This window comes from Danio rerio, chromosome 4 (genome assembly GCF_049306965.1).
Source record: "Danio rerio strain Tuebingen ecotype United States chromosome 4, GRCz12tu, whole genome shotgun sequence".
NCBI classification, from domain to species: Eukaryota; Metazoa; Chordata; class Actinopteri; order Cypriniformes; family Danionidae; genus Danio; species Danio rerio.
The window spans coordinates 46,551,670-46,575,743 of record NC_133179.1 but is presented as its reverse complement, the minus strand read 5'-3'; the positions used below and the strand labels follow the sequence as shown (position 1 = coordinate 46,575,743).

At 41.8% G+C, this 24,074-nt stretch overlaps 3 protein-coding genes across 7 annotated transcripts in view; 1 reads left to right on the top strand and 2 right to left on the bottom strand.

The window, feature by feature from the left end:
• The window catches only part of LOC108183562 (NLR family CARD domain-containing protein 3-like), a 163,499-nt gene extending 154,107 nt beyond the window's left edge, over positions 1-9,392 (top strand). Inside the window, exon 14 of the mRNA XM_073947413.1 lies at positions 9,239-9,392. Within this exon, the coding sequence (XP_073803514.1) occupies positions 9,239-9,373 (135 nt within the window). The 3' untranslated portion in view covers positions 9,374-9,392. The remainder of the gene's footprint in view (positions 1-9,238) is intronic.
• zgc:174653 overlaps positions 1-24,074 on the bottom strand; it is a 954,986-nt gene that overhangs the window by 624,072 nt on the left and 306,840 nt on the right. The gene's annotated exons all lie outside the window — the stretch shown is intronic.
• Positions 1-24,074, bottom strand: part of LOC137491402 (NACHT, LRR and PYD domains-containing protein 3-like) — a 35,234-nt gene that overhangs the window by 7,477 nt on the left and 3,683 nt on the right. For both annotated transcript variants that reach the window (XR_012402187.1, XM_068220582.2), the window contains exons 3-6: positions 21,140-21,244; positions 10,639-12,540; positions 2,166-2,339; positions 1,340-1,513 (exon numbers count right to left, since the gene is read on the bottom strand). Coding sequence is in view for 1 of the 2 variants with exons in the window: in XM_068220582.2 (XP_068076683.2) it covers positions 1,340-1,513; positions 2,166-2,339; positions 10,639-12,540; positions 21,140-21,244 (2,355 nt within the window). In the remaining variant the exon portion in view is untranslated. The remainder of the gene's footprint in view (positions 1-1,339; positions 1,514-2,165; positions 2,340-10,638; positions 12,541-21,139; positions 21,245-24,074) is intronic.

Below are 24,074 nucleotides of genomic sequence, written 5' to 3'. Positions count from 1 at the left end.
GAGTGGGAGAGTTTAGCTGCGGTTTATGCGGTTAACACAGTTGGGTCTGAACATCGCACTGAGTGAATTAAAAAGAAATAGTGTGATTTATAGGTGTAAAATGTTGCAGTACCCTTAACAGTTTCAGTGGCGCAGCTCGTAAGACGCATGTCATCATGTTTTGACACGTTCGAGCATGAACTCATGAATCCAGCGTCAGATGAACTCTTTTTTTTTTCCCCCACTACATATCAGATTTTGCCAACTATTTATCACGAAAAGACAAGTAGGAATCATTAATAAGTTTGTGCATCATATTTTATTTGCACATTTATTGAATGGAAATGTTTCTGATTCACGCATGCAAATTCATCTTCAGATAGTGTCTTTATAGCAATGTGCGTGCAGTAGATAGCTCAGATTATATTGGGAAAACAGGCGACCGCTGCAAATTGTGCTTTAATGTTTAGCTGGTCAACTGTATGGTATGGAAACCTTATATACCTGCTAGATGAACCTGTCTCATACAGCTGCCATTGCAAGGCTCAGACACTTTGTAGAGAGAATTTTTAACACAACTGCCTCTAGGAGTCGCCAATGAAAATAAAACAGACACGCACAAAAAATGTGCGTACGCCAGCCAAAAAGCTGGCGTGGAGCTGCGCATTATCCCACGTTCAGTTAATTGTTAGTAAATCCAAACGTGAGCGATTCTGAGCTTGGAACCTGGCGTACGCAAAGTTTTTGTGCGTACGCAGCGTTGATACATGAGGCCCCTGATCAATAATCATGAGTGCTGACTTTGCTTTACACACAGCCTTTCTGACAGAAGAACTTTAGTCAATATATTGCTTCATGTGAATGAGTAATCAGGGTTATTTTCAGATGCATGTGTAGTAAATACATCAGTTCACCGGGTCTCTTACAGTAAATTCCTGAATACATGCTTATAGTGTGTCTTCATATTATTGTAGTGGTTTAGATGATAATAAGAGTGTCATGAGACTTTTATATGTTTACAAGAAACTGCAAACTGAACAAACAGCAGAGCATGTCTAAACTTCACCAGGACACAGCAAATATAAATATAATAATATAAAATATGAATAAATAATTCAGAAGTATTTCATTAAAAAGATCCTTAAAATAAACTGATTTCTTTAACATTAGGTCATATTTAGGTATATAATATACTCAGTAATGCTTTTAAATTTATTTACAGATAAACCTACATTGGTATAGTTATGATTAAACTCACAACCCTGTAAATGTTTTGTTTCTTCTTCTGCCAATCCATTGAAAGAGGTCCCACATTTGGTAACCCAATATAACTGTATCTGTTGAAAGGAGAATCATTTACCTCAGTGTCTCCAGTTTACAGTTCACACTCTTCAGTCCATCAGTGAGAAGCTTCACTCCAGAATCTTGCAGTTCATTGTTACTCAGGTCCAGCTCTCTCAGCACACAGTTTGAGGATTGTAGAGCTGAAGACAAACTCTCACAGCACTGAACAGTGAGATTACACGTGTCCAATCTGAGAAAGAAGAACACAGATTACATTAACAGTGTGATTTTGGTCATTCATCTGATGTAAAAAAAAACTAACTGTGAGGTAAATAATATGACAAAACTATTGGAATTTATTCAATTACAATTATTATTGACTATTGTTATTTAATAAAACTGAAAATTAAATGCCATCTAATATATTCTTGAATATTTTTAATGTAAGAAAACTGCTAAATTTCAGTTTAGATAAGAGGACCACGAGACTTTATATATTTATGAACCTGCAAAATGCAAATGATCAGAGCATATCAAAACTGCTGGAGGGTCCAGAAACCTCCTCAGACTTCATCCACATTGCTTCTGTTGTTTTGGATTTTTTTTGTCAGAATGACCAAAACATCTGACAAATTCCTAAATATATCTTTTCAATAAACCAATTCAAAGATAAACTATAAATATGATCATATAAAGATATACAATCCAAATAAAAGATTTAGAGGTAATTAAATAAAATAATCATTAAAATACACTGATTTCCTGAACTGTTTAAAAAAATGAGCAGCTTTCATTTGAAAAGCAGCATTTTGCAGTTTATCCACTAATTCTCTTAAACATATGTGGACATTTCCATCTAAATCTAAACACTTTTTAATGTTGTTGAGTGGAGAATCATATACCTCAGGGTGTCCAGTTGACAGTGTTGACTCTTCAGTCCATCAGAGAGCTTCTTCACTCCTGAATCCTGCAGGTCATTGTTACTCAGGTCCAGCTCTCTCAGGACACAGTTTGAGGATTGTAGAGCTGAAGACAAACTCTCACAGCACTGAACAGTGAGATTACACCGCTGTAGCCTGTGTAGAGGACAAACAGCAAAAATCAGCAGTAAGAAATGAGCACTGTTGAGTGTTCATGAGTCCAGTCTACAGTGATAAAAGTAACACTGAAAATAAACTATATATATTGAAGCGAGTATACCGATGCCACGTTGCCTTGGTCCAGGATTTACCCCAGCTGACACCTAATCAGCACGGATCGGTCACAGCTGGAGCTTATCAGAGGAGACACATATAAGCCAACCCTGCACACGAGGACGAGCTTCATTTCTCTCAATGACTCCCTGCGCTAATCTATGTGTCTCTCTGTCTCTCCTACACAGCGGATTCCAGGAGTTGACCGATCCTTCACCAGAACTCTCACTCAATCTCACCTTCCCCCCGGAGCACCAGAGCACCTGCCCCTAGAAGAGCACCGTATTCATCTTGTTTTCACTTTTGCACATTGTAAATAAATCACCCTCCGGGGACCTGTTTGTAACACAATGCTATTGTGTATGTGTTTTCCCTGGTGGAGAATGCTGGCAAAATAGAGCGAAAATTCAGAAGAAACACTTACCAGTAAGAAGAAAAAATAACCACAGATTTTTTTTGTGTTACAGACAAGGCATCCGGTTTCTCTCTCCCACTCACTCTCTCTTGCTCAGCTGTCATCGTCCTGTAAGCCATGTCTTTGGAAAAAGTGATACTCCACCTAGCGGAGATTTCCAGCAAGCAACAGACCATTACTGAGCAGCTCACAGCCAGACAAGACCAAATGGAACAACAGCTCCGCCAGGCGGACGGATGCATACCGCTTCCCGAAGTGAGTGCGCATTACCACATCACAAAGCTCAGTGACCTGGACGATATAGATGCCTATTTACACACCTTTGAAGTGATTGCCGAAAGAGAACACTGGCTAAAGGAAAGCTGGGCAAGGATGTTGGCTCTGTTCCTCACTGGAGAAGCTCAAAGAGCTTATTTTGCACTAGAGACACCTGAAAATGAAGATTATAAAGCGCTGTAGAAGGAGATATTAGCTATAATGGGGCTCTCAGCAATCAGCGCAGTGCAGCAATCTTTCTCGTCTAGGCCGATTGTGGCTATTGGGAGGAGATCCCTCGGCGGTCCAGATCGCTGAAAAAGTGGTGGTGGAAAAAATAAAGCGAGCCTTACCTCGACGTTTACGCACCCTTACCAGCATGGGAAACCCTGGATCGTTGCCCACCCTAGTGGAAGCGGTGGAATTGGCTGAAGCTCACGTTGCCAGGGATTTGGAGGAGAGAGAGGCTCTGCCAATCCGGAGGGTGAATGCACCTTGGTGACCAATGGAGGGCACAGCGCGGCCAGGCAGCAGACCAGCGGTCCCTAGCCCAATGGACGAGCCGATGCCCACAGAGCCGATGATACACTCGACCCCGGCCTAGAAAGTGGGTTGCGTGGTCCACCGCAACATACCTCCCGAAGCTCCCACCCGAAAAGTCTCTTTGGAAGGGAAAACACAAACAGCCTCGTTGGATACAGGAAGCACCATCACTCTGGTTCACCCCAAAGTCCTAAAACACCGTTGTGAAAGTAAAGCACAGATCCCAATCACGTGCGTGCACGGAGATACCTGCTATGTACCTGCACAGAGGGTAACCATTGCGGCTAAACCAGCATTGTCCTTGTTATCCTTCATTATGCCACCCGGTATCCAGAAGCTATTCCCCTGAGAAAAGCCACGTCATCTGGGATCGCCAAGGAGCTGTTTCTGCTGTGCAGTCGAGTAGGAATACCAGCAGAGATACTGAAAGACCAGGGCACCCCCTTCATGTCCCGGCTAATGGCGGACCTCTGCCACCTATTAAAGGTAAAACAGCTGAAGACATTGGTGTACCATCCGCAAACCGACGGCCTTGTAGAGAGGTTTAACAAAACCCTGAAACAGATGCTTTGCCGAGTGGTGGCAGAGGACGGGCGCGACTGGGACCTCATGATCCCGTACGTGTTATTCGGTATCACAGAAGTACCCCAGGCCTCCACAGGCTTCACACCGTTTGAACTCTTATTTGGCCGTCAACCCCGCGGGCTCTTGGATGTGGCTCGCCAAGCCTGGAAGCAGGAACCAGCCCCTCAATGGTCGGTGACTGAACACGTATGGGACATGAGAGAATGCATTGAAAAAGTCATGCTCATCGTCAAGCAACACCTAACCGAAGCCCAGCGCGCCCAGCGCGCCCAACAACGATTATATAACTGGCCCGCCCAACCCAGGGAGTTCCAACCAGAGGACAAAGTGATGATCCTGATATCCATTACAACTTCGAAGTTCCTCGCATCATGGAAGGGACCGTATACATAGTGGAAAGGATAGGGCCGGTAATCTATCAAGTCCATCAGCCGGGTCGAAGACGAGAGGAACAACTATACCACTTCAATTTAATGAAGAGATGGGTTGCAGCTCCAGACCACCTAGTGGCTTTCACGGAAGAGAGTCCCCCAGTCATCCACATAGGTGAGCAACTGTCTGCAAACCAGAAGGTGGAGCTGCAAGCCTTGGTTGGTCAGTTCAAGGATGTGTTCTCGGAGAAACCGGGCCTAACCACCATCATCCAGCACAACATCATTACTCCACCTGGCACCATCGTAGGCTTGGGCGGTATCCAAATTTTGATACCGTCAAACCGCCTCCATATTTTACCCCGGTATCCGGTATTACCGGCGTAATAAAAAAATTAGGACGTAAGGCTCAGACAGCGTCACCAAACTGTTGGCTTGAGCCTAAACCATTCAGAAACTGAATACATTCTATGCGACCTTAGGCTTGCGGTCAGAGAGAGAGAGAGCGCGCCAAGCGACACACAGCACCTCTCTCTCTCTCTCTCTCTCTCTCTTACACATACACACACATACACACACACACATCTTTCCCCCGATTTATTCAGAAGTTTACTCCCACACTGTAAGAAATCTGGCTGGCTTCCGCGGAACAGCAGCGGGAATGCAGAGAGCTGTAATCGGGCCATAATAATTATACCCGATAGGTCCCGAGTCCGACAGGTACATTTTGATTGGCAGCTTTATAAAGCCCGAACCCGTTTACTGCCCGACATTATTCAAATGTGCTCATGCACAGCTCTAATGCATTTTTTCAAGAATGATTAATTTATATGTTTTAACATCATTTATTCGTAACAAACGTAGACTATAGGCCACTTGGAAGTTGGAACAAAGAAATAAAATAAGTCCTCTGTAACATCGTAACATCTCAGCACTCTATATGGGCCTGGGCACATACACTTAGCTTTTAAATTGGCTAATACACTAATGAAAAGAAATCTTGCTTAACAAATAAAATTAAAATAAACTCTAAATGATGATGGGTATTTTGGCAATAACGAAATTAAGATAAAGGTTCTGCAAGATTTGTTTCTCCACTTGGCTTTACAATCTGGCATTAGGGCGGCAGTGAAGCTGAATATTAAAAGATTAATGCCACCATTAGCCTGTATACTCTGTCTACATTATGATTATATGGTTTAATTAATATTTATTTATAATTGAAAAACTCTTTACTCATCAAGATTAGGCTACGTGTGTTTGTTTGTAGAGAAACATTATTAAATCCACTGGCTTTAGCGCAGTCTCTCACTCATGGTGCGTCCAGCAGCTGAACACCCTTTCCTGCTGCTACAGGTCGAGATGCAGAGTTCTGATCTGGCTGATTTTGCAAGTTTTTGGTAGGATTGTTTGTTCATCTTTTACCAGTCAGGAACATGCATTTAATTTTCCATGACAGCAGTTTTAGTGTAGCGAGCGGAGTGGCCTCGTCTTTTTACCTGTCAGCTTGCGGATTAGGGCTCTACCGTAATACGAAGTGTATAAGCGACCACGAAATACCTGCGGCTGGAATAACCGCTCCTTCTGAGCTAGTGACTGGCTTGACCGCCGTCAAAATTCGTTTTTTTTTTACTACTTCGTCATCATTTGTTTCATCTTTGCAGGGATGGATTTTAATGCAGGGATTTGGATTTTTTTCGGGTCTCACCGGGTTCGGGCAAAGATCTACAGCTCCAATGCAGACCTCTCGTTCATATTAACCATGTCTCCCTTCTGTTCAGTCGAAACTGGCAAACTGCAGGACAGTTTGAAGCGCGACTCGTCACGTCACCTCTCCCCCTCTCCCTTTCCCTCTCCCTCTCCCCCTCCCCCTCTCCCCCTCCCTCTCCCTCTTCCTCTCTCTCTCTTCCACACTGTCCCGTGATGACAACCACATATAGGTTTTTGTAGGCTATAAATAAAGGATATTTAATATTTTATGACGGTATAACGGTATTAAAACTGACACCGTTGCTATTTTTAGATCCCGCGGTATACCATAATACCGTAATACTGCCCAAGCCTACACCATCGTCCGACAAAGGCCTTATCGAGTACCAAAGGCTCGCCGGCTGGCTATGAACGAGGAGATCGAAAAGATGAGGAACATCCTGCTGAGGCCCCACCAGCCATATGCAGCAGCATATTTGGACGATCTGATCTTTGACGGGCTGGGCTCACAGCTAACCCCAGGAAATGCCACCTTGGGCTAGCCAAAGCCAAATACCTCGGGTTCCACATCAGAAGAGGTCTTATACAGCCACAACAGAATTAGGTCAAAGCACTTCAAGAAACTTCACAACCCACAACAAAAACCCAGGTATGTGCATTTCTGGGGTTAGCGGGCTACTATAGATGTTTTATACCTAACTTCTCATCCATAGCCAGCCCACTGACAGACCTGACCAGAAAGGGGCAGACAGAGAGGATAAAATGGGACAAAGCGGCGGAAGACGCGTTTCGGACCCTGAAGTCAGCCCTATGCAACGGTCGAGAAGGAGGCCCTGGCAATCAATTGGGCAATTCTGGAGCTCAGGTATTACCTTCTGGGCAGGAAGTTCACCCTGGTGACAGACCACGCCCCGCTACAATGGATGGCAACAGCGAAGAGACTGTAGCGAAGAGACCATTTGAGGGGGGGAGACTGTAGCGGGTATACCTATGCCACGTTGCCTTGGTCCAGGATTTACCCCAGCTGGCACCTAATCAGCACGGATCGTTCACAGCTGGAGCTTATCAGAGGAGACACATATAAGCAAACCCCGCACACAAGGAGGATGAGCTTCATTTCTCTCAATAGCCACATTTCCACTATCGGGCCAGTGCGAGCCAGGGCTTTTATCGGGCCGGGCCGGGCCAATAGCTTGGGAGGTTGAGAAATGAGGCCGAAATCATGTCGCGTTTCCACTGTCGAGCTAGTAGCTCACAGCGCGTCACGCAAACACCGCCCACAGAACGTCCTCGAATCAAACGTCACACAACCCGTCCACTTCAGCGGGAATCAAGCAGATAAAGCACATCATAGAATCTTCACGAAACGAAACCATTAAAATGAAGACAACCGAAACAAACGACACGTTACTGTACAGCAGTACATGAAATGTCTATACGCACAGACCTGTGTATTTCCATTCATTACATTTGTTTACTCACCGACCAACTGTTGGCATTGTGCATTGAGTGCTCTCGCCACTAAGGGAGGGACCCATCACAGTGAGCGCACACATCTATAATATAAAGCCACAGAAATTCTCCTTTATAACTTGATATGGCATGTATTTTATAACATCCTCGTTTTGATAGACGTCAGGTTAAGTGTTTCAGCATAAGAGCGAGTAGCCTAATAAAATATAGCCATATTTGTTGCGCTCAGCAGCTACTCACTAAAGCTCTACATTTAAAGTTTCATTTATTTGTCCGCGTCATATAAAACATAAACACTTGTTTGAGGATATAGAACACACTTTGTGCTTGGACTTTCACCTAATGCGTTTAAAGCAGCGCTGCGCAGGACTGACAGAAAAAAGATAGGCTATTCTGCTTTCACTCACCCAAAAAATGCTCTGTTTGCGCGATTTGATTAATATCATCGTATCCAAATACTTTATAAATAATATTTCAAACCTTCTCCAGTGTTAATTGTTTTATTATTTTCAGAAAATATCTAAAATATTTTTTTTTCAGACAGGTCTTTGTAAAATGAAAGTTAGGCTATATGTGGCTTTAAAACTGTTTAATTTATGTATCGTATATAGGCTACCTACATTGTTATAGCTAGCTTTTTTTATTTTATATTGGTTTATTTATTTAATGTAATTTTATATATATCCGATATTTGTAATTCTTTAAATTATATTTCAATATAGCTTAGGCTATTTTATCAAGACATGACACTAAATTGTTTAAAGTCTACAAGAGGGCACGTAATTTGTTAAGTTTTTTGTCGTTCTGTTGTATTTATATTGTGTATTATCTTCAAAATAAATAAAGAAAAAAGCCATTCGCGGTATCAACAGAGCTGTGAAGAAGCGCTCTTGCCTCACACACACTTACAGGCATCTAAACGCGCACAAACACACCTTTTAAACTTGACAATAACTCTCGAAAACCTTTATTGTCTGCTGTGTCTTTAATATGATGTAAAGATTATTATGCGTTATTGAAACATAAAGGAGGACGCAGCAATGTCACTATAAATTAAAACTACTTTATTATTTTATGCAGCAGCCTTACATTTAAAAGGGAAACATAAGGGTGATCATATGCAAAAAGATCCCAGACTATAAGGCTAGATGTTTTATTTCCCTTATTTATTTATTTGTTTGGCGCATGTACTCATGTGCGATCAGAAAACTGCCCGCCTCTCCTTTCACTCCGCTCCGAAGCCCCAGCTGGCCCTCCTTGGCACAAGGTATTCGGCGGGCCCCGCTTTGGCCTGATTAGGCCCCGGAAGTGACAGTGGAAATGCCACTGGCCTTGGCTCGCCCTGGCTCGCTCGCTTTAGGCGCGATAGTGGAAACGCGGCTATTGACTCTCTGCGCTAATCTATGTGTCTCTCTGTCTCTCCTACACAGCGGATTCCAAGAGTTGACCGATCCTTCACCAGAACTCTCACTCAACCTCACCTTCTCCCCGGAGCACCAGAGCACCTGCCCCTAGAAGAGATGAACCGTATTTATCTTGATTTCACTTTTGCACATTGTAAATAAATTACCTGTTTGTAACACAATGCTATCGTGTATGTGTTTTCCCTCTGCCTCGCTACAATATATATATATATATATATATATATATATATATATATATATATATATATATATATATATATATAATATATAAAAAAAGATATATATATATATATATATATATATATATATATATATATATATACTGCTCAAACAATAAAGAGAACACTAAAATAACACATCCTAGATCTGAACAAAGGAAATATTCTTATTAAATACTTTGTTCTTTACACAGTTGAATGTTCTGACAACAAAATCACACAGACATGATCACCGGAAATCAAATGTATTAACCCATGGAGGACTGGATATGGAGTCAATCTCAAAACTGTAGTGAATTGCAGGAATTGCTGACACACTCCAGACACATGAGGTCCAGCATTGTCTTGCATTAGGAGGAACCCAGGGCCAACTTCACCGGCAAATGTTCTCACAAGGGGTCTGAGGATCTCATATCAGTACCTAATGGCAGTCAGGCTACCTCATGGTGTTGTCCCATGGTGTTGGGCTGCAACCCCCACCAGTGTACATTGGGCCCCATACCACCCTCATACATTCATAAAAAGAAAATCTGTTCTTTTAATGTATTTATTTATTAATTGAAACTACAATAAACTAAACTAAACCTGTATTTCCCCATTCATATGACTGTAATGAATTATTAAACAGATTATTAATAACTAATCAGAGAGCATTTTACTGAGCTCAGTGTAAAGTTTAGTGTTTAGGCCTACAGTAAATGTAATATTAGAGGGATGTCTGCGGCGAGACGGCAATACTGTGTCTAAATTTACACTTTCTCTGATCAGAAACCAAACACAATTATCCAAGAGCGACACTGTGTTAGACTTGAGCAAATACACATCAACAAATGTCCTATTCAGCTGGAGGAGCACAGGGATTTACAGGGATTTTACTAATTTTACAGGATAAAATGTAAAGAAAATGAAGTAGATTATTGAATAAGTACAAATGTTGTTTGTGTGAGTAAAAAATCAAGAAAAGTTTGTTAAATACGTTTAGAAATGATGAAATAAATGAGCAAATAAGGAAACAGAACACTGCCGCCGCGTCCCCATGCAGTAATATGGTGTATCAGCAATCTCACAGGGGGACGATATGGCCAGCTAAAGATTTTCTGTTAAAGCAGGGCAGTGATTCACTAAACTGATCTGAGTCTTCAGTGCAGACTGATGTGTGTCTTCTGTGATCAATCAATGAATACTCACAGAGCTCTTCTGCAGTTTCTCACAGCTGCTGTCAGTCTCCGTCTTCCCTCATCTGATGTGTTGAATTTATTAAAGTCTAACTCATCCAGCGGCTCCTCTGACATCTCAATCATGTAGGAAATTGTTGTGCAGTGAGCAGGAGAGAGTTCCCCCTCTGAGTGTTTGTCTGATTTCACAAACTCCTGAATCTCTCTGGCCAGAGTCTGATCTTTCACCTCCAGCAGACAGAGGAACAGATTGATGGATCTTTCAGCTGAGAGACGGTCATAATATCGGTCATCTCTCTTGATCTTGTCTTTAATGTGCTGTGTGATTCTCCTGATGTTCTCTGAGCTCTCCTCTGTGGGTGTCAGCAGATCCTGGAAGAGTCTCTGATTGGACTCCAGTGAGGTGCCCAGCAGGAACCGCAGGAACAGATCCAGATGACCATTACTACTCTCTACAGCTTTATCTACTGCTGATCTGAGCAGATCATACAGAGACTTTTTAGAGCTGGCCTGTATATATTGATCATATGAATGTCCTAAAATCAACTCCAGCGGTTTTCTCTTCTTCGTTAAATGGCAGTGAAACACAAAGAAAGCAGCCAGAAACTCCTGAAAGCTGAGATGGATGAAGCTGTAGACTTTCCTCTGATGAATCACAGATTCCTCCTTGAAGATCTCAGTGCAGATCCCAGAATACACTGAGGCGTCAGTGACGTCTATGCCGCTCTCAATCAGGTCCTCCTCATAGAACATCACATTGCCCTTCATCAGCTGTCTGAAAGCCACTTCAGCAAGTTTGAGGATCACTTCTCTGTTGGACTGCAGGAGTTTCTCTGGATCTCTCTCTTCATACTTCTGCTTCCTCATGTTGATCTGAATCAGCAGGAAGTGGATGTACATCTCAGTCAGAGTTTGAGGGATTTCTGCACTCAGATCTTCTTCCAGGAGCTTCTGAAGCACAGTGGAGGAGATCCAGCAGAAGACGGGTATGTGGCACATGATCTGGAGGCTTCTTGCTCTTCTGATGTGGGAGATGATTCTGCTGGCTTGATGCTCGTCGCTGATTCTCTTCCTGAAATATTCCTCCTTCTGAGACTCAGTGAATCCCTGAATTTCTGTCAGACGGTTGATGTATCTGGAGGGGATCTGATGGGCTGCTGCTGGTCTGGAGGTGATCCAGATGAGAGCAGAAGGAAGCAGATCTCTTTTCAGGAGGCTCCACATCAACACAGCAACTGATGAAGATTCAGTCACAGCACAAACTTTCTCCTCATCTGAAAAGTTGAGTGTGATTCTGCTTTCATCCAGACCATCAAAGATGAACACAACTCTACACTGCTCATAAATCTTGGGCTCCAGATCTTCAAGTTCAGGATGAAAGTCCAGCAGAAGTCTGTAAAGACTGTACTGATGATCTCTGATCAAGTTCAGCTCTCGAAATGAAAGCACAAACATGAAATCTACGTCCTGATGGTCTTTTCCCTCAGCCCAGTCCAGAATGAACTTCTGCACAGAGACGGTTTTCCCGATTCCAGCAATGCCCTTAGTGAGAACAGTCTTGATCTGGGCTTTCTCCTTCTTGATCTTCTCCTCATGTCCTGCTCCAGTTGAGGCTTTAAAGATGTCATTGCAGTAGACTGGAGTGTGTTGTGAGGGTTTTGTTCTGGCTCTTTTCTCCATCTGTAAAACCTCATGTTCTTCATTCACTCCTTCACTCTCTCCTTCTATGATGTAGAGCTGTGTGTAGATCCTGTTCAGGAGGGTTTGAGTCTCTCCATGGTTGATTCCCTCAAATAATCTCTCATACTTGTTCTTCATGCTGGTTTTGTGCTGCTCTTTGACTCTCTGAAGTTCATCATGTTCTGGTTGGAGTGAATCCTGCTGCAGGTCTCCAGTCTGATCATCTCTATCCACACTGCAGGAACAACAACAACACAAAGAATCAATGAGTAGACCCCAGGGTTATGCTTTCATGGTTTAAAAAAGGATGTAAAAGGGGACATCTAAGAAAGTCGTCACTTTTTAGAGACACAGCTGAATACACATGATCCTGATCTCACACTGAAGACACAAACACCGGAGAAAAAGAAGCGTTACAACCTCAAGGTGTTGTTTAAGGTGTTGTTCAAGGTGTAAGATAAAGTTTTAATGTTTAAAGTTTCAGATCAAAATCACATAATTTATTATACTCTTCTGAATATGTGAATCCCAGCCCACCACTCTCACTCGTGTGTCCTGCATTGAAAGTTTTTCCTTTAAGTCAACATTTAGGTTAAATACATTTATGTAGAATTTACCTACAGCTCTGCGCACACTCCCATCAATTTATTTATTTGTACTTTTACATGGGAAGTGGTGTACACTTGTTTTCACCCCAGTTTTGCCCATATAAATGAGACCACCAAAATTTTGGTGTGATTTCTCTTTACATTAATATTAGGCTATTAAATGGAGAAGCACTTTAGCAACGAGACCAACAGCGTGTAAGTACATTTTAGACTTGTTTTGTTTTCAGCTGTTTGTGTGTGGTTTTAGGACATTTAGACTTGTTTTCAGTTGTCTGTGTGTGCTACTAGAAAGTTTACTCACTGTTTCCTTGGTTACTGTAAGAGCTTGTGTGTCAATCGCGGACGGTTTCGTGCCCCCTGCCTTAGTTTCTGGTGTTTTTACTCTCCAGGCGTGTCCAGCTGAATTCAATCAGCTCTGGGGTGTATATAAGCAGCTAGTCTCATTGCGTCAGCTGTTGCGGCAGCCTCGTGTGAATACCGCCTCGTGTGAAGGCCGCCTCGTGTGAAGGCCGACTGGTGTAAAGACCATCAACTCTACCTTCGCGACTCCACCGAGCAAAGACACAGACAAAGCACCTGAGTACTTTACTACTTTATTTTACTTTATCTTTGCACTTATTATTGTTTTCATTGCACTTTTATTATGTGTTTACTAATTCCTGTTGTTACTAACACTCACAAAGCACGGGAGGTACGCTGCAGGCGTAATCCTCACAACCTTCGTTCAATACGTGTATCTGCTATTTCACAATTCTCTCTCTCCGTGGGCCTCTGGAATTGTCAATCTACTGTTAACAAGGCAGATTTTATTACCTTCATAGCTACACATTCTGACTATAATCTCATGGCTCTAACTGAGACCTGGTTGAGACCGAAGGACACTGCTACACATGCAGCTCTTTCTGCTAATTTCTCTTTTTCCAACACTCCTCGTTAGACAGGGAGAGGGGGAGGGATTGGACTACTGATTTCCAAAAAATGGAAATTTACTCAGAGACCGTCCCTGACAAAGATCAGCTCCTTTGAATTCCATGCAGTCACCATTATCCACCCCTTCTACATAAATGTGGCTGTCATCTACCGCCCACCGGGTACATTAGGTCCCTTCTTAGATGAATTGGATGTTCTACTCTCATCTTTTTCTGATTATGACACTTTCTTGTTGGTGCTAGGTGACTTCAACATCCACATTGAAAGACCACAAGCTAGTGACTTCCTGACTCTGCTTGCCTCCTTTGACCTCAAAAGAGCACGTACTTCTGGTACTCACAAATCAGGTAATCAGCTAGACCTTATTTACACTCGACATAGCTTCACTGACCAAACAGTAACTCCACTACACACATCTGATCATTTTTCTCTGTCTCTCAACATCCACATTACTCCTGAGCCATCACACACTCCAACACTAGTTGCCTTTCGCAGAAACCTACACTCTCTCTCACCCAATAGACTATCCACCATTGTTTCAGAGTCTCTTCCTCCATCTTGCAAACTCTCTGCACTGGATACGAACAGTGCCACTGATACACTCTGCTCCACACTAGCATCATGTCTAGACAGACTATGTCCTCTTACATCCAGGTCCTGCACCCTGGCTCTCTGATGTTCTCCGTGAGCATCGCTCAAAACTTCGGGCTGCAGGGAGAATTTGGCGAAAAACTAAAAATTCTGCACACCTCATGCAACCACCTGTCCGCTTGATCCCATTCCATCTCATCTATTGCAAGCCATTTCTCCTGCAGTCATACCAACACTGACTCACATAATTAACACATCTCTTGACTCTGGTTTATTCCCCACTTCATTTAAAAAGGCTAGGGTAACCCCACTGCTAAAGAAACCCAACCTGGATCAAACACTACTTGAAAACTACAGACCGGTATCACTGCTTCCATTCATGGCCAAGATTCTGGTGAAAGTAGTGTTCAATCAAGTCCTGGACTTTCTTACTCAAAACAACAAGCAATCTGGCTTTAAGAAAGGCTACTTAACTGAGACTGCCCTGCTCTCGGTCGTGGAGGATCTCAGACTGGCTAAAGCAGACTCTAAATCATCAGTCCTCATCTTGCTGGATTTGTCAGCTGCTTTTGACACTGTAAACCATCAGATCCTGCTATCTACGCTTGAGTCACTGGACTTTGCAGGCACTGTTATTCAGTGGTTCATGACCTCTCTAACAGGTCATTCATGGTGTATTGGAAGGGAGAGGAGTCCAACCTAATGCATCTAAACACTGGGGTACCTCAAGGCTCTGTTCTTGGGCCACTTCTCTTCTCCATCTACACGACATCTCTAGGATCAGTCATCCAGAAACATTGATTTTCCTACCACTGCTATAATGATGATTCCCAGCTATACCTCTCTTTTCCCCTTGATGATCCCTCGTTTCTGGCTCACATCTCAGCCTGCCTGTCAGACATTTCATACTGGATGAAAGATCATCATCTTCAGCTTAACCTCGCGAAAACAGTAATGCTTGAAGTTTCTGCCAACCCGACTTTACATCACAACTTTTCAATCCAGATGGATGGGGCAAACATTACTGCATCCAAAATGGTGAAAAGCCTTGGAGTAACGATTGATGACCAACTAAACTTCTCTGACCACATCTCTAGAACTGCTTGATCTTGCAGATTCGCACTCTATAACATCAGAAAGGTCAGACCCTTCCTATCTGAACATGCAGCTCAACTCCTTGTTCAAGCTCTTGTTCTCTCCAAACTGGACTATTGCAACTCTCTACTAGCCGGGCTCCCAGCTAACTCTATCAAACCTCTTCAGATGCTTCAGAACGCAGCAGCACGAGTGGTCTTTAATGAACATAAAAGAGCACATGTCACTCCGCTACTCATCCGTTTGCACTGGCTGCCAGTTGCTGCTCGTATCAAATTCAAAGCTCTGATGTTTGCCTACAAAGCGACCTCTGGCTTTGCTCCTTATGTGCTCTCACTTCTGCAGATTTATGTGCCCTCCAGAAACTTACGTTCTGTGAATGAATGTCGCCTCGTGGTTACATCCCAAAGAGGGAAGAAATCACTTTCCTGATCTCTCGCGTTCAATCTACCCAGTTGGTGGAATGAACTCTCAAACTGCATCAGAACGGCAGAGTCACTCACTGTCTTCAAGAAACGACTAAAAACTCAACTATTTAGTTTCCACTTTCCTTCCTAATCTGCAATTGCCTCTCTGGTGCTACCGCTAACTGTATTACAAAAAAAAAAAATTACTAATGTTTTGCTTCTTACACTTTCTTTACATACCTGAAACTTGCCTAAAGCACTCAAACAAATTCATTGTTGCTCTTATAGTTGTGTAAATTGTTTCCTCATTTGTAAGTCCCTTTGGATAAAAGCATCTGCTAAATGACTAAATGTAGATGTAAATAGATCTGAAAATGGTCTAATAAATGTTGGCTAATGGGGGGTCTGGTGTAAGATCATTTGCATTAGGTTAACACACTTTAAACATTAAAAACCTTCAACAATGCCCACTAGGTAATAATAATAGTGCTATGAATTTGTAAAAAGGTGGTTTTTGAAGATTGACTGACACTTGATGGCAAAAAATACTTAATACGTGTGTCAAAAGAAGAAAATGAAAAATAGAAAATTATAAAAAAAGTAAAAATGTCTACTTTTTTTATTTTACCATCTGTGAGTGTTAATAAGTTGCATTCATTTGTGAGTGTCTTATTTAGTAGAATTAGAAGTTAAAGACTATCACCAAACATGGAAACGTGATAAGTTTAATAAACCGAGTTTAATGTATATACTGGAAAAAAATCACAAGATGGCCAAATGTCTGTGGTAAGATTGATTTATGATTTTTAAGAAGGTTATGAGCTCATTATTGTCACATTTTCACTGTTGGTTTGTCTAACCTTTTAACCTGAAGCTTTTGCTTTACTTTCATTTTCACATTACTGATCTGTGCTCTCTCTCTGTGAGAAGTTCCTCTTTTTATCCAGGTTATCTATGTCATAAACTCTAGGAGTGAGGCGTCTAAAACATAAATATTTAAGGGCTTGATGTTCAAATCATGACCGTTTTTAGTCGTCACATTTATCAACTTATAAAAATCATCTGTATGATGGGACTGTCTGCATATGAATGTTTTATAAATCACACATGAACCTTGTCATAAGTAGACTTTTGTGTCCAGATCTGCACTTGTTCCAGTGTTGGATTTATAAATGTGGTCCGTTGTGTTTGCATCTCCGTCTCTCTGCTCTGTGGATTATAATTTTGCCGTTTGTCTGCCACCTTGTTACTTAGATTTTTTTTGTTTTCGCTCTGATCTTCACCATGACATTTGTATTTGTATTTATTAGATTCAGCAGATGGATCTTCTGTCTCTTTATTTCAAACTCACCATTATGAAGAGGACATTTTACTACCAGAGTTTTTTTTTTCAGATGCATTATTTAAAGTCACAAACAGTAAGGAAATGTTTTATGGTCAGATATCTGCCCTTATCACGACTATGGAAGAATACATTCCAAACAATTCAAGTCAGAAAATTTATATACCACTATTCAAGTGTTTTCTTGACATTTTAATGGAAATAATCTCACATATTTTGCTTTTAAAGGGCTCCTATTTGACCTCTTTTTCAAGAACTTTTGTGTCTACAGAATGTGTCTAAAGTTCCCCTTCGGATGGGAACTTCAATGCTATAAGTGGATTTTAATCCACGAATGAGGATTTCGTTTCAGAAAGCCAATCGTCTGAAAGAGTATATAACGGGCCAATGAAATGCCAAATGAGTTGGGAGCGTAAGCTTGCGCATATGTGCCTTATTGCTAATTAGCTTCGCATATAAGCACAGGGAAAGCAAGGAAATGCCATCCTTTTCGCTTCAGAGACTTTTACAGCCTTCTGAGTGAGCCTGCTCGCGCAGTTACTGTGCAAGGTCAGGGAGGACGAGGAACAGGTTTTGCTGGTTGCGCCCCTCTGGCCCAACCGAACCTGGATGTCAAAGGTCTCCCTCCTCGCGACGGCCCTCCCCTGGCAGATCCCTTTGAGAGAGGATCTACTCTCTCAGGGACAGGGCACCATCTGGCACCCTTGCCCCAATCTTTGCAACCTCCACGTGTGGTCCTTAGACGCAAGGAAGACTTAGGCAACCTACCGATTGCGGAGGTTAATATCGTCACTCGGGCCAAAGCCCCCTTCTCGAGCGCGCCTATGTCCTGAAGTGGAGTCTATTCACTGAATGGTGTGTCTCTCGCAGAGAAGAACCCCGAAATTGCCAGATCGGCGTTGTGTTTTCTTTACTCCAAGAGAAGCTGGAGAGCAGGCTGTCGCTCTCTACACTCAAGGTTACGTGGCTGTCATCTTAACTCTTAAGACGCGGTGGCTGGCAGCACCGTGGGAAGGCATAACCTCATCATCCGGTTCCTCAGAGGTGCTAGGCGAATTAATCCACCCCGACCCCCTCTCATGCCCTCTTAGGATCTCGCCCTTGTTCTCACGAGCCTGCATCAGATCCCTTCGATCCTCGACTCAGTATCTTTAAGATTTCTGTCCCTGAAGACAGCTCTGCTGGTCATGTTGATATCGATTAGAGGGTTGGGGACCTGGAGGCATTTTTCGGTCAGTGACTCGTGCCAGTAATTTGGGCTGGCTTACTCTCACGTTCCTGAGACCCCGCCCGGGATATGTGCCCAAGGTTCCTACCACACCGTTTAAAGAACAGGTAGTGAGCCTGCAAGGGCTGCCCCCGGAGGAGGCAGACCCAGCCTTACTTATCCAGTTCGCACTTTGCGTATTTATCTGGACCGCAATCAGAACTTAGATCTTCTGAGCAGCTCTTCGTCTGTTATAGCGGTCGGCAGCGGGAAGTGCCGTATCGAAACAGAGGATTGGAATAGCCTACTGGAATATGGGATGCCATCTCCCTCACTTACCAGAGAGTGTGTGCGCACTCCACTCGGAGCATCGCATCCTCTAGGGAGAGTGCACACGGCGCCTCTAACAGACATCTGTAGAGCTGCAACACCTAATACATTTGCAAGGTTTTAAAATCTGCAAGTGGAGCCAGTTTCCTCAAGGGTATTAGGTAACCCTTGGTGGTTGAGGAAACAATTTGGTTAAGGTGTTGAAACATGCTTGCTGCGCCATTCTCCCTAACACGGAGATACGTGCGCTTTTTCATCTGTCAGTAAAGTTCCCCGTTAGGTGAGCCCTGCAGATTCCTCCAAGGCCCCCAGCACTGACTCAGTGGAGGAGTCACTCGCTGGCCCATTACGTTGTAGGTCTGCCCACTGGTCAGCCCGCGTTTTGGGTATAGGTGCCCGCTATGCGTGACCCCACTAGGTGATCCCATATGCTTATTCAGCCACAGTGCAGTCCCCCCTCACCGGCGGACCAGTGTCTTCCCTCTCTGCTAACTATCTTATTATATGCGTACTCCCCCTTCTTATCAGAGCTAGTCCATAAATTTTGCCGTCATATCTCCCCATTGGGTAGCAGGTGGCCTCCGCAGCGTCCTCCCTATCGGGACCGCATGCTTTCCCAACGTACTGTTGTATTTTTCTAGAATTATCTAGATGCTTGCGTCTCCCAAAAAATATATCTAATCTGTAAAACTTCTTTGAAGTGGGATAAGTAAGGGCCAGGTATCACGTTGGAAGACTGCACCTCTCTTTGATGCAGGAGCGCTCACGCTATGCCTGGCTATCCTCTCATCGGAGACAAAGGTAAGGCTCAGTCATTATGGCGTTTTCCAGACATTTCCCAATTCGTGGATTAAAATCCACTTATAGTATTGAAGTTCCCCATCCAAAGGGGAACGCTCTGGTTACTAAAGTAACCCTTGTTCCCTGAGGAGGGGAACGGAAATGCTATATAGCATCGCCATAATGATTGTTCCTTAGCTGTAATTGTCAGTCTCTTCAGCTTAAAAGGATGGCGTTTTCTTGCTTTCAATGTGCTTATATGCGGAGCTAATTGGCAATAAGGTACACGTGCGCAAGCTTACGCTGCCAACTCATTTGGTATTTCATTGGCCCGTTATATACTCTTCCAGACGATTGGCTTTCTGAAACAAAACCCCCATTCGTGGATTAAAATCCACTTTCGTTTCCCTCGCATTTTCGTTCCCCTCCTCGGGGAACAAGGGTCACTTTAGTAACCAGAGCGTTTCAGCCTTAATCAGATTATTTATAATACATTTCAGAATATTATAATTCTCAGCTCTGAACACACTGTAGCTATTTCTGTGGCTTGTGCCTGTAGTGCATTGATCCTTATGACAGTGTGTATATGGGATCTGTAGTGTTCTGTGTAGCTCCTCCCCCTCTACCTCGCTCTCACTCAGTCACACAGTCATTCAGTATGTATGTGCGTTGATACTAAGTGAAGCTGCTGTATGTCTCTTGTGGCCGCTGTTAATAAACACTGTTTAGTTTGAACCCTGCTTCTCTAGCAGTTTAATGTAAGCTCTCCGAGTAAACAGTGTCCGTAATGCAAATGAGTAAGTTCTTCCCTCCCACCATTCCCAATTGCCTTTCAGAGTGTGCCTCAATCTCTACCTCAGCTCCATCAGATAAACAGCACAGTGACAGACATAAAGGAAGCAGATCTCACGTAACATTTGTGAGAAATACTACAGTAAGAACTTTCCCAATGATTATTTGATGGATTTGTTGTGGAGTTAATTCAATCCTTTATGCTATGATGAGTCAAAAACAATGTTGTTACAAAGTTCACCCACCCATAGACACAGACACACACACACAGTGATTTTACTGACTTTAACTTACTTTATTACTAACTTTCACTATTTTAGAAATGTTTTAAACTTGTAAACTCATTCCTGATCACATATGATGAAGATTGATGATCCCAGAGAGCTGAACAGATCTTTTAATCCCAATTGCTTTGTCTTGTTGATATGACTATATGCGTTACTAAGGAAACATGTTAATTCATGGCTGTCAATCAATTTGGTGGGCAGGGAAACCGCACTCCTAAATCACGCTGTGGTGGGCCTCAAAAGGGATGGATTTGGATCCTAATTTAACATCAGGAAATTTTTTAAAAAGACACTTTTTGGCTTTATATCACCCCAGAATAACATGAACACACTATACTAAACACAGTTCTGTGCATAATTTTCATCATAAGTGCACTTTAAAGTATTGTTAAAGTAAAATAAAAATGTCCTGATCAATACTGAAATACAGTCCATGTGTGATTAATAATGTAAAACACTAAATACCTTTGGGCAGATGATGGTGTTTCCTCACTGAGGTCTGGTGGATGACCTATTGACACGTCACTCTTCAGAGACACAGAGCTGGACACACATGATCCTGATCTCACACTGAAGACAAAAACACACCAGAGGAAAAGGAGCATCACAACCTCAAGGTGTTTTTCAAGATGTAAGATAAATCTTTAATGAGTCAAATTTCAGATCAAAATAGCGATCAAATTATTTATTAGACTGTTGTGAGGTTTGGGATGTGTTAAAAGAAGAAAGCAGGGTCGGCAGTGCAGGTCAGTGCAAACATATTTTAATAATTATTTTTCTTTTTTTGGCTCAAGCAGCACACACACCTGTTTGAACCACTCTGACCATTGGACGGCATCTGGCTCTCCTTTTTTAGTGAGATCAGTCAACATGATAATGAGGGCCGAATAATTAGGCATGAAACATTTTTGGTCTTAGGTCTAAGAAAGGGTTAAAACTGCTGCAGTTTTGTCAATTTGGGGCCGCACCTGCCTGTGTCCCAAGTGGAAGACCAGATACCTGACCTCCGTGAATCCAGAGTGTCTTAGCATTGTCATGACCACCCTCAGATGCTGCAAATGCCGCTGTTAATGATGACTAAACATGATGATGTCATCGAGGTTGGCAGCAGCAAATGCAGAGTGTCAGGCAGGGATTTTATCCATTTAACCCTGAAACAGAGCCGGTGCTCTGAACAACCCGAACAGAACCGGTACAGACGAGTTCTGACTACAGCACTTGGTGCGGTCTCAATATGGTGCTGAATCAGATTCGGTTCGACCGGGCAAGGGTGAGAACACATCCACAAATTCCTGCTGAAGGCACTGGATGTTAGTGAGCCACCACTACCGTCTAACTCAGTGGTTCTCAAACTGTGGTACGCGGGCTTCCTCCTAGTGGTACGCGAAGGAATCACTGAATAATGCAAGAAAAAATGAACACATTTAATCCTTTGTACATACAATAACACCAATGTGATCAGCATTGGCTGTTCCCTGAAGCGTACGATAACATCGCTGTGCTTAGAATGTTTATTTTAGTGCATTGAGTCATAAGCTGCTAAAAATCAGTTTTTGAAGTTTAAGCATTTAATCCAAAGCAGTGATTTGACTGATTGTGAAAATGGCCAATCACAGTTGACCTTGTCTTGTTTTGCGTGAAACGTAAGGGCGGGACAAAAGCCTTTCTGTGTTGACGAGACAGAAAAAAACAACTTAAAAACAAATGTTTTATTGGAATAATGCTTCTCGGATGTTTTCAATACAGATATGTCTACGTTATTAGCAAGAATAATTAAACCACAGACATACTTCCTGCCATTTCGACAATCTACAGGTCTCTCTTCTCTTCGACAGCGAGTTAACTCGCCTCTGACCTGTCACTCTTCTCTAAATGTTGGCGTGGAAATGTTGGTATTGCGTAATTATTCATTTCTGCAAAGGTGGCGAATGTTTTATTTTAACATTAGAGCTCGGTCATGTACATTAATCACCAAACTGTTTTGCAAGCTCTTGAATAAGCTTTTTCAAATGAACTGCAAGTCCTTTCATCATCATCGCGTGTGTGGGCTCAGATTGTATACAATCGTAATCTCTTCGCTATTAAAGTAGACATTTATCTTTGCTCCTTGACTAAATGTAGTCAAAAACTATCCAGTATTTGAATTAGATTCATGCATGAACGGTGACAATGCTAACAGACTTCTTATTTGACTGTATCGTGAAGTGAAACTTACTTTTAGAAAAGGTAAAACTTTTTTATTTCTTTATGACAAAAGATTTATGCTGGAAATGTTCCTTTCTAGGTATTTGTGTGATTTATACATTATAGCTAAAAGTATTGTCATATTTCAAATACCTCAAGTAAAATGAAGTTATTTGTTTTGGTATTTTATTACTGACAGTGCACTTTTCTTTTTTGTAAAACTATTTCAGTTTAAGATCAAATGTAAAATAAAATCTACATGTGAAGTACAGCTACTTAAGAAACAAATTTGCTATACTGTAAAGGAAAATAGTGTAAAATATTTTCATCATAAACTTTAATTAAACCTTTTAAAGCTTAAAAATATTGTTTAAAAATGGGCAAAAAGTGTCTCTATGGCCTTATAGAGTTTGTGGTAGTTTTGCCAGTGCTATTGAAAAAGATTAATTGTCATGAAAGGAAAAATCGACCAGACTGTTAGTGTTAGATTCCTATACATGTAGCTTTGGAATTTAAGCAATTAAACCATTCAAATAGGTTTACACTTAAAGTGATTTCATTATGAAAATCAGATTTTTTTTTCAAAAGTAAGTGACTAGTACTTTTTAAAAAGAGTACTTTATACTTTTACCTAATATTAGTATTATTTACTAAATTTTTTATTATTTTAGCAGTGTAATTGAATTTTTACTTGAGTACAAAAAAAAACATTTCACAAGCATTTAGTGCAGGTTTAATAGATTTTTGATATATGATTAATAAATATTATTATTATTAATGTTTTTTTTTTTTTTGTATAATTTCCTATGCAATGTTTTTATGGGTTACAGAGAATACATTTCAAGTGTTCACTACATTGTGTGTCCATCTTGAAAATGAAAATAGGTGCTGAAAAAAGTGCTAAAAAGTCCTTGATTTTTATTAGGCTGTGCCTGGTCATATGAACATGCAACATACTGTATATTTCAAAATTTGTCAGAAAGTGTGTGTATGTGTATGTATATATATGTATGTATATATTTACTGTCATCATGACAATAATAAAATAAATCAGTTATTATGATTAGAAATGTGTGGAAGAAATCTGCTCTCCGCTAAACAGAAATTGGAGAAAAAAATAAACAACCGGTCTAACAATTCAGGGGGGCTAATAGTTCTGACTTCCACTATATATATATATATATATATATATATATATATATATATATATATATAT